Source organism: Empidonax traillii, unplaced genomic scaffold (assembly GCF_003031625.1).
Source record: "Empidonax traillii isolate 1590-97213 ecotype Southwest subspecies unplaced genomic scaffold, ASM303162v1 scaffold816:size509043, whole genome shotgun sequence".
Lineage (NCBI taxonomy): Eukaryota > Metazoa > Chordata > Aves > Passeriformes > Tyrannidae > Empidonax > Empidonax traillii.
This window is the reverse complement of record NW_020956009.1, coordinates 472,163-482,881: the sequence shown is the minus strand read 5'-3', so window position 1 is coordinate 482,881 and position 10,719 is coordinate 472,163. Positions and strand designations below refer to the sequence as shown.

The window sequence follows — 10,719 nt, the reverse complement described above, 5'->3', positions numbered from 1 at the left end:
GCACTGGTGAGCATGCAGCTGCTGGGAGAGCCATGGAACATCACCAGCCAAGATCAGCAGGCAGGAGATGTTGCCTGTTCTTGCTGCTGCCCCATGCCTGGCTCCAGCCGCCTGGATCAGCTGGGTCAGCATCACAGCACTGGTCCGTCCTCCATCCTCCCACTCTGCAGCTGTGAACCCCTTCCTCTGCTCCAATCACCCCCTGGATCCATCCATCCCAAGCAGCAGCCAGAGAAACAACCTGCTCAGGGTGTCTCCCCTGGGATGGCTAAAAACCTACAACTAATCCAGACGGCCCTGCTGCAGGGCACTGGCACCGGCTGCTTCGCTCTCAGCAGGCGGCATCACCCACAGTGCCCACCCTGACCCTCAGCTCCAGCTCTCACTCTGGACTTCCCTGCCCTCAGTGGGCAACACCTGGAGAGGGATTCCAGCTCAGGCCACAGCTCCATGCCAAGAACTCAGCATCCCATGCCTGGAGGGTGGAACTGCAGCAGTGGGATTCAGAGAGGTGGGATGAGCTGGCCCCAAGTGAAGGATTTTACAGGGATTTGATAACTTGTGCTGGGCAATTCACTCCCCAGGAGAGTTTGCAAAGGGAGGCACGGGCTTTCTTTACCACTGATGCTGTGATGAGGACACAGCCCAAGCACAGCGAGAGAGCCAGGATGCAGGAGGCACCCGCAGCCCACAGCACCCTCATCCCATGCCAAAGCTGGAGCTGGGAAAGCTGCGCCAGCATCCCAGGAAGAGCAGTGGCCCCATCCCATCCCACCACAGGCAGTGAGCCTCTTCCACCCTGCGGAGGACAAAGCCTGCAGTCCATGGTTGGCACGAGGCAAGCTGGGAGCGTGGGGCCGCATCCTGCCTGGAGAGCAAGGGCTGTGATTCACATCCCCCCTGCCATGAATCACCGCTGCCCCTGCGCCCCCACGGACCCTGCTGCTGCTGAGACAATGCAGGCCATGCTCATGGGCTCACAAGGGGGTCGAGGCCACCAAGGCCCCCAGCACTGTCTGCAGAGTAGGGGGGCTGTCAGCACAGCTGGGGGTCCCCAACCCTGAGTGGGTGGGAGAGGGGCTGGATCCCCTCCGCCCGGTGCAGCCCCAGGCGGAGCAAACACCAAGAGGGAGCGAGGCTGGGGAATTCGCCCTCCAATAATCACAAACAGGCTTGGGGGCCCGGGCGTGTTTGGTTAATTGTTAGAATAAAATATTGCCGAGCTCTGACAAAGAAATCCTGCCCCGCAGCCCGGCGCGGCCGAACAATGGGCCCCGGCGCAGGATGCTGCGGGCTGAGCAGTGGGGCCAGGGGCCATGGGGGCAGGAGGCAGCTTGGTCCCCCCAGCTCCCAGCCAAGCCCCAGTAGGCTCCCAGCTTCTTGGCAGCTCGGTATGGATGTGCCCCACCACGGTGTTGGGAGCCATCGCGCGCCCACTCGGAGCGGGGACCGGCCAGGCCCCTCACCACTGCCCGGCTCCCGCTGGGTGTCAAGAGCCGCCGGAGCCAGAACCCGCCCGGGGAGCGGTGATACCATCGGTGCTGGATCGGCAGCATCCAGTCTCCATGAGAGCTGCTGCTCCCGCTGAGCCCGGCATCCCGGTCCCCCTGGCTGCCCCCATGCCGAGGCCTGCTGGCTCCAGCGCCGGCTCCGGCTCCAGCTCCAGCACGGGGAAGAGGGGTCACGAGGTCAGTGGCACCAGGGGCTGCAGCCACCCTGTCGGGAAGCAGCTGTGGAGAGGGATCACATGCACCCACCCATGCACAGGCATGCACACACGTGGAACCACATGCACCCACCCACCCCACACATACACACGTGTGCGCACACCACTGCACACACACGTACGTGTGTGCACACACAACCACATGCGTGTGCCCAGACACACGTGCACACGCATATACTTACACAGACATGCACACACACATGCACACGCAGCCCCCAGGCTGAAAATCTCTTGCTGTTGGAGGCAGCGGCGCAGGCAGAGCCGCTTTCCAGCATCTCCCAGCCCTACCCAGCGAGGAAGAGGACACAGGCTCCTGCCGAGCAGCCCGCGGCACCCAGCGGGGGAGCGGGCAATGGGGGCGCGGGGAGGGAGCACACCCGGAGCCGGGCCTGGGCACACCCCGCCTCCCGGCTGGCATGTCCTGGCACGGGCACCCCGGCACGCCGCGGCACAATCTGGTCGGCAGATGCTTCAAAACCAGCAACAGGCCCAAGAGATGATGGGGGGTCAGCGCTTTCCCGCTGCCCAGAGAGGCTCGGGCGCCCGGTGACCTACGGCTGGGAGTGCTGGGACCTGCCTGGGTCCATCTGCACAGCTCCATCTGCCCCACTCCCGGCCATCCCTGCCCCCCAGGATCCGCTGTTCTGCCGCTGGGTGTGCTGCCCGCTCCTCCAAACCAGCCGCTCTCCAAAGGATGGAGCAGTCAGATATTCCGCAGAGCCTCCAGCGTTTATCACACTGTAAATCTGGCCTTTCAGCAGCTTCACAATGCTGCAGGGAGATGGGAGAGAACAAAACACTGCTCTGCTCCGTCAGACACAGCCTGCGTGTGCCAGTGCCCCCAGCGCCGGGGCTGCCAGGGGATGGGCCCCCAGCCCCAGTGCCAGGGGGGTGAGGACTGAAGCAGGGGGCACATGTGGGCAAGGGTCCCCCGGACACCGGTCGAGATGGCTTGGGAACAGCTGCACTTCAGTGGGACAGTGGTGAGGGGGCAAAATGTGCCTCTGTGGAACTTCAGCAGCCACTGTCCCTCTGCCTGGTCCCCAGGCACGGTGTCCCTGTGTGGAGCCCTGGCAGAGCTCCCCAGGCACAGTCCCTGGGCATGGTACCCCCGTGTGGTCCCCCAGCTTAGTGCCTGGGCATTGTACCCCCATGTGGTCCCAAACCATGGTCCCTGGGCATGGTACCTCACTATGATCCCCCGGCGCTGTCCCACAGATCAGTGCCCCAGCCCAAAGCTGGGTTCTGCTGCTGCCTCCGAGCTCAGCCCAAAGCTGGCTTGGGATGCAACCCACTGGTGCTGGCAAGAAGTACCAGCCCCCATCGTTGTCCCCATCCCTGTCCCCACAGCCCCCCCTCCCCCTAGTCCCCATCTCCCAGTGGGACCCTGCCGTGATTGCAAAACAAGCAGGGAGGGGAGGGAGCCGAGATTGCGCTGCTCTCACAGCGCGCTCGGATGCAGCTGGCAAGGCAACCCTCCGGCTGCACAGGGCACGAGGAGAGGGCGTGGGCACGGCCAGCGAGCCCTCCCCAACCCTGTGCATCCCCTCAGCTCTAACACTCGTGTGCACCTCTCCCACCCCCCTGCAGCCCCCGGGGCGGGCGGGCTCGCACAAGGCACACAGGGACCACGGGCGAGGAGGGGGCTGGTTGGGCGCCGAGCGGCTGCCAAGGGGCTGGCACAGCACAGGGGGGTGGGGGGCCGTGGCGGCAGCTGGAGCCACATCAGAGCGGCCCCCCCGGAGCAGCTGGGAGCGTGCGGTGCTGCCCTCGAAGGAAATGCGCTCACTCCCATGTGCTGCACACTTGGGTTCGCCTCGCTGCTATTTTTATTTGACTTTTCAGGGCCTGTTTCCTTTTTCCGGCTGTTTTTGCTGTGATTCCACCATCGCTTCGACCTCGCTTTTTCCCCTCCCTCCCTGTTGCTTCTTCCTTCGCTCTTTCCTTCCTTTCCATGCACTCATTCCCGCTGCCGCACTAGGTTCCCAGTTCAGCAGCAGCTGCCTGGGAGGGAAGGGTAGTGAACAGAGGCAGTTATTGCTCTGGTTTATCTGGGAAGGTGCTGACAGGTCACTGGAGGGGGGACTTTGCTCCAGCCTTGATAAAGAAAAAGGCTGTGAGTCACCCTGTCCAAAGCCACCGTCCGGATCCTGTTGGGTACTCAAGCTACGGGGTCCCAGTGGGGCCCCCAGTCCCATCCATGGGATATCCAGCATTAAAAGGGTTTTTTTTGGAAGAGTAGGGGGATGTGGAGGGAGAGTGGTTGGGATAATGGAGGGGGAATAAGAAAGAAATCCAGAATCTAAGCCAGTGCAAAACCTTTTGTGGAGGCAGCAGAAAGGGCACTGCTGACTCCCAGGGAGGAGGATGGAACTGGGAGGAAGTAGCCCAGGCATGATGGGACCAGCCAGGGAGGAGCGTGGCACTGGGAGGTCTCTGGCACTGGGATGTGCTGAACTGCAGCTCCTTGGATGGCCCCTGGTGCCAGCCTGCCCAGATGGCATCCCCCAGGGCCCATGTGCCATGGAGGGACCCCACAAAGCACCATTCAGAAGTTGCAGCCCCCTGCTCTCGCCCCCAAATCGGAGTCCCTGTCCTGCCCCATCAAATCAAGGGGTCCTGCCTGCACCCTACTATACCCTGGACACTCCGGTGTTCCTGGGATTGGGAGGGCTCTCTATCACCCACCCCGGCACTGCAGCCCCTCCAGCTCCTCCTAGCCCAGCTCCCAGAGGGAGAGGGTGGGCAAGGATCCCTGAGCATCCCCTGCCCTCCCCTCCCTAAATCCCTCTCCCCAGCCAGATGTTTGAACCCCACCCAGACACCCCCAGAGAAACGTGCCCCTCTGTTCCCTCCAAGGCACATGGGTGGGTGTCCCACTCACCAGCAGCACCCCATTGCTCCCCCCTTGGCCACAGCCCTGCCCAGACCGGGGATGGTGACCGAGGCTCTGGTGGGACAAGAACAGGCAGTGCTGGCGTGGCCGTGGGGACACACGGCGTGGGCAGCGCCTGGCTCTGCTCAGCACACACAGCCCACTGCTGCCATCTCGTGTCCTCCAGAGCCTGGCTGGCCCCACTCAGGGGGAGAGGCGGGGGAAACAGAGGCAGGGGCTCACTGTGGGCCCTCCTGGTCGCTGCTCCAGAGGAGATACGGGCTCCCAGGAAAGCAGCTCCTGTCCTCCGTCGCCCACACACCAACAGGAGCTCAAGGACCAGGGATGCAGGCACAGAGGGCAGAGGGAGGATGCCACGGTGCCCACCCCTGCTGCAGGCTCCTGCCTGGACATGCGCAGCCGCAGCCCCATGCCCAGACCCTGCACCCTGCCAGCTCCATCCACAGCACAAGAGACTCTGGATCACCAGATAAAGAACCCTAAGTGCTTCTAGGGAAGGAGAGGTTTTATTTCTGGCTTCTCGGAGGCTGTTTGCCACCCAACAGGGCAGCAGGGACCACGAACGGGGTGCTGGCAGAGCACGGTCACAAGGGAAGATGGTCCTCAGCTCACCAAACCTCACATCCCACCATCCCCTCCCTGCTGGGGCACCCGCAGAGCTGAGCAGCCAGGTCCCCCCACAGTGCTGCCCGTCCCAAAGGCTGAGCCTTGGCCTTGAACCCCAGCACCTGCCTAGGATTTTGCTGTATATCCAAGGACACTGGCACTACCCAGGTTTCCTGAGGTGTCCAGTGATGCACTCCACCTTCCCTGTCCACTGCAGGAGCCCAGCTGCTCTGTGTGTCCCAACAGTGCCACAGGGACACATGTCCCTCTCCGCAGCCCATCCATACTCAGAGCCTTGTGGGTGCACTGTAGTCCCACTTCCAGCAGAGCCCTCAGAGCCATGGCCCCACATGTCCTCTTTCTGCTCCAAAATGTAACCATTGTCCCCAAGAGAGCAGTAGGTGCTGCAGGCCCGGGAGCGTTGCAGAATCCACACCTCACCTTCTGTATTTAGCACTTCCCCTTCTTCCCAGTGTTTCTGGTGTTGGAGGGTCCCGCCGCAGCCGTCCCACAGTAAACCAACCTGCCAGCCCCAACCACGGGCGACGGAGCCAGTCCCTGGGTACCGCTTGGAACAGGAGGATGAATTCAGCTTGGGCATCTGCAGCGTGGTTGCCCTCGGGGCTGAGTTTGTCCCAGGTTCCCAAACGAGCTGCTGGCAGCCCCGGGTGCGGGGGCAGCGCGTCCCTCCCGTGCGTGGCGAGGGCGTCCCTACGAGCGCTGCCGGGGTGCCTGGTGGGCCTGGTGGGGGGCGTGCAGGGCATAGAGCTTCTCCCAGCAGGTCGCCAGCCTCTCCGTCTTCCTCCCAATCTCCCGCAGCTGCTTCCTCCTGCGGCCAGGTCCCCCTCGCCGGGGTTGTGCCGGGCTGGTGCGCAACGGGGTCTGCGGGCGATGGCGCCGAGGGAGGGAGCAGAAACCCACACCCCCCCCACCGTCACACAGACATTAGTCAGGGGACAAAAGCCACCACACGTGGGGTCTGCGTGGGCAGAGCTGCAGGCTGAGGTGGCCACGCTGCCCGTGGTCATGGCAAGGACGTGGTCCCGAATCCCCAGGGGTGGTTGCCCCCACCTGAGCCAGCAGCATTCACCCCATAGCACATCCACAGACAACAACTGAGGTCTCCAGAGCAGCAGCAGCTCCATCCCACAGCAGCAGACACCAGGCAGGGTTGTCCCCAGCTGATGTCCCCAGCAGGGGCAGGGAGGGCAGTCCCAGCACTGTCCCAGGGCCAGGCAGAGCTGGGAGCCAGGAGTTGGCACCTCATCGCCCTGCGGTTTCCCTGCTGGTTAATGAGTTGCTGGCACTGCCATAGGGATCCTCCTGGATGGGGTTTCCCCGGCAGAGCCCCAGGGATGCCAGAGGAACCCAGCCTTTTGAAGATAAACCCCAGTTCTTGCCTATGAGCACCCAGGAGCAAGAGTGGAACTGAGTCAATGCACCCATTGGGTGAGCATCCCAACAGGACAGGGTCCTGTGTTCCCCATCAGCCACAGTATCATGGCACAGGTGGAAAAACCCACTTGAGAGCTGGTGACAAAACCCTATCAGCCTGTCCCACACTGCCACAGGCGGACTTGCCTCCCTGGCCTGTATAGAGCTCACTGGGATGGATGTGCCATCAGAATCCCCTAGCTCCTGGGATGCTGCGGGCAGGGCCTTGGAGCCTCCTCATGGGCACCATGAGAGCACTCAGTGGGGCAGGCTCTGCCCACAGCCCTGGGGAAATGGGGGCCACTGGGGTGATTGGGAAGGAGAGGGCTCCCACCTTGCTGATTTTCCTGCAGTTCTCCCGGAGCACGAAGTCGGTGTTCCTGGCCACCTTCCAGACTGCCAGTTCCTCATGGCTGTGCAGGGCGCCGGCCCTCACCTCCCTCAGGGACATGCTGATGTTGTAGATGGACAGCAGGATCTTCTGGTCCTGGAGAGGAGGGAGGCACGTGGCCCCGGGCAGGAAGGGGGGGGGGGGGTCTGTGGTTCCCTGGGGGCTCTGCCCATGCCACGCCCCAGCCCCGGGACCCTCAGTGCTCACCTTGTCCGAGCGACAAGCCGGCCCAGCCCTCCCGCTCCTGTGCACCGACCCACTCAGGTTTTTCTGGAGAGAAAAAAAAGCAAGAAGATCCAGCCCCCCCCAGGATCGGTGCCTCCCACCTGGGGCAAGAACCACCCATTTAAACACAACACTCTCCCCAGTACTGCTGGCAAAGCAGCCAGCTCCGTGTTAAGCTTCCAAGCTCATCCCTCCCCACATTCCCGCAGCAGGGCTGCATCCAGCTCAGCAGCATTCCCCAGAGCCAGGGCTGGGGCCCCAAGGAAGACACATGCCCTCAGCTCACCAGGTTCTGGATCTCATGGAAGATGACGGCGCGGTACTGCTGGAGGATTTTGGCGATGCTGCACCTCCTGCCTCTGCTCAGCACGGCCACGAGCAGGAGCAGCAGAACAGCAGAGGAGAGAGCCCGGGGGAAAATCTGCCAGGGAAGGGCTCAGAGTCAGAGAGGGATGAAGGGATGCTCCAGGCTCTGCCTTCAGCTCCTAGTCACAAGCCCCCTCAGACCTGTCCCTCAAGGTGCAGAGTGTGCTGGAGGAGCCTCCACTGTCTCTTCCCAGATAAGCCATCTCAGCTTGGAGCAAAGCCCTTGGGAAACTACTCCACCTTCAGCCCAGCTCAGCAGCACTGCCCATGGCACACACAGAGCTCTCTCTGCCATCCCTGAGCTCTCTGCCCCAACAGGGTTCCAGTAGGTCCCCAGCTTGTGGCATTTCAAGGCCAGAACCTCAACCACCAAAACCCAAGAGGAGCAGAGAGGGATGTATCCTGCTCCTCAGACAGGAACTGGAGGTAGGAGCTGCCTGGTCCCGACCAGCAACAACGACACCTGGACCCAAATAGAATCAAACAACCTCGGAAGGACATTCCCACACCTCTGCTGCACGGATGGAATTATTACGACAATTTTCCATCTCCCCCACAGCTCTCACTCATCCCAGGCCCAGGTGCCCTCACCACGAGCCAGACAGATGCAGCACAAGCACCTGCCCTTGCCAGCACATCCTGGCTACTGCTGAGCCAGGGGAACCCCAAGAGCTGATACCTGAGCTGGTGGAGGGGCACGGGAAGGGTGGGGATGGACCCTCTGAGAGATGAGTCCCAAGGCTTTGAAAAAAAGCCAGCACAAGCTCAAGTGACCAAGACCAGGGATATCTGAGCAGTCCCGCAGCAGGGGTGAGGATGGGGAGCCCAAAATCTCTGCCAAGAAAGAAGCCTGACAGTGCCTCATGTCTCCGCATCGCTGAGCGATGGCACAGCACTGGGGCCCCGTCCTGGCATTTCTATCATTTCACATTTCCAGGAAAAGCCCCCCCCCCTAAGCACAATCCTCTCCAAACAACCCCCCTCTCCCCCCTCTGGCTGTCAGGTCTGGGCAGGCAGAAAGTAGCTCAGCTCCTTCCAAATATGCAAGTCCTGCTCTGCAGCCAAAATATGAGCGAGGAGGAAGGGGCTGCAGCTCTGCCTGCAGCCAGCACCTGCTGGCCCAGGGCACAGCTCAAAAGGGTCACTGCCCTCCCCCAGCCACCTCTGGCTCTCAGCTTCATCTTCTGCTCCGAGAAGCCAGAAGGAAGATTTTCCCTCATTGAATTCCAAGCCTAGGCAGCCTCCATCCATCCTGTCCTGCGGTGGGAACCTGGAGGGTTTGTAAAAGCTGCGTCCTCTCCGTGCTCCCAACGTGATGCCAGGCTGGACCTGGCTCCAAAAGGGTGAGAAACCTTTTTCCCACCCTCCCACGGCTCAGCAGGAGTGATTGGAGCTTAACACAAGGCAAAACCCAACACAGTGCAAGCCTGGGAAGCCACGGACACAGCCGTCACCCCAGAGCACAGGCGCGTGGGAGGGGATGAGCAAATCCACATGCAACTGGTACAAATCCCACTGGGCTCTTCAGCTTCCTTAATCAGCACACACCTTCCAGCAGAGCCCTGCTGGGCTCCATTCAGGGGCCAGGAAGGGCAGGGAAGAGCATCCTGTGCTGCTGGCTTTGTTCCCTGCAAACCCACTAAGAGATCTCGCTCCAGAGGTGATTCAGCAGAGAGCCAAGGGTATAATCCCCAAGGACACCAAAGGAGAGCGCTGCTTCCATGAGGACACCCTGTCCAAAGTCTAAGGGTTGCTCTCCGGAAGCCTCCTCCGCCGGGAAGACAAGGCCACGCAATTTTACCATTTAACTAGGAATGACTTCCCTAAAGTGGCTAATTAAGCAACTGGGACTCAGTTCCAGGAGAAAGCACACTGTTCCCAGTATTCCCAGATAGCCAAGCCTGGCTCACATCTCAGCACAGTCAGAGCAACACACGGAGTACCTGGGGCAGGAGCTCAGAGGGTTCTGTAGGTGTTTCCCACCCCCCACAGAGAGCAGGGAAGCAGCAGTGACAAGTGAGGGATGCAGGGAGAGATCAAACTTGCAAATCCTGCTTCTTGCTTCCCACCCTTTAGAATGAAGGAGGAGGAGTTCAGCGGCTGATTTAAGGTTATTCCTTCTCCCTTTGCCCCCACCACACAGCAACAAGTTACAGGCAGGTGGCACATCCCTTCCTGGGGGAGACTGGCAGGGAAGGAACAGCCTGGGGAAGCACGGGTGCAGGACAGGCACAGCTAATCTCTTCCTCACTCTAATCCTCCAGCAAACACGAGGAGATAAGGGAAATCACCCTTATTGATAGAGCAGCTCCTGGTGGCACTCATGCCAGTTCCAGCCAGTGGGGCAGTGAGGGGCAATGCCTGCAGCCAGCCCAGGAACCCCACCAGGGTCTCCAGGTCCTTCCAAGCCAGATGGACCCTGTCCCCAACACCTTCCTACCCAGAGCCACCACCCAGACCCCCAGCACCTGCCACAGCTTGGGGCAGGGACAGACCCTCCCTGTCCCCCCTCGGGACCAGCCTCATCCAAGCCCCATCCCAGACAGGTAAAAGATCCACCCCAGCCAAGTCCAAGCCTCATCCCAGGCACAGTAGCCTGGTCCCAGCTGGGCGAGCCTTCCCAGCCGGATCAGAGCCCCTTCCTCACCGACTCCCAGCTTTGCCCCATTGCGACCCTCCCAGCCGGATTCAAGCCCCATCTTGACCCAGGCCAGCCCCGTTCCGACTGATCCAACCCCTTTCCTAGCTGGTCTGGCCCTATCCCGACCAGTCCGAGCCTCTTTCCCGACCGGACCGGCCTCTTTCCCACTCTTTTCCCAGCCACCTCCCGACAGGTCCCACCCCGGCCGAGCCGACCCCGTCCCTGCGGTGCGGGGGGTTCCGGTCCAGCGGTGGTGCCTCGGGAAGGGTGTCCGGAGGAGGAGGAAGGTCCCAGGGGGAAGGGGGGTCCCGGCTCACTCACCATGGAGCCCCGCGGGCGCGGCCCCTGCGGCGGCCCCGGGGAGCGCGGCCCGGCCCCGCGTCCCGCTCCGCCGGGACCGCGGTTTGAACTTGGCTCCACGGTGGGAGGGGACG

General features: G+C 62.0%; 1 protein-coding gene across 1 annotated transcript; it reads right to left on the bottom strand.

Annotated features, from left to right (window-relative positions):
• Positions 1-5,121: 5,121 nt before the first annotated feature.
• Positions 5,122-10,312, bottom strand: CUNH20orf204 (chromosome unknown C20orf204 homolog). The gene is made up of 5 exons (XM_027901860.1): positions 10,292-10,312; positions 7,565-7,699; positions 7,261-7,323; positions 6,997-7,149; positions 5,122-6,110 (listed from the first exon to the last, which is right to left on the bottom strand). The coding sequence occupies exons 1-5, from the start codon at positions 10,310-10,312 to the stop codon at positions 5,940-5,942; spliced, it is 543 nt and encodes a 180-aa protein (XP_027757661.1). The 3' UTR covers positions 5,122-5,939.
• Between the last annotated feature and the right edge of the window lie 407 nt (positions 10,313-10,719).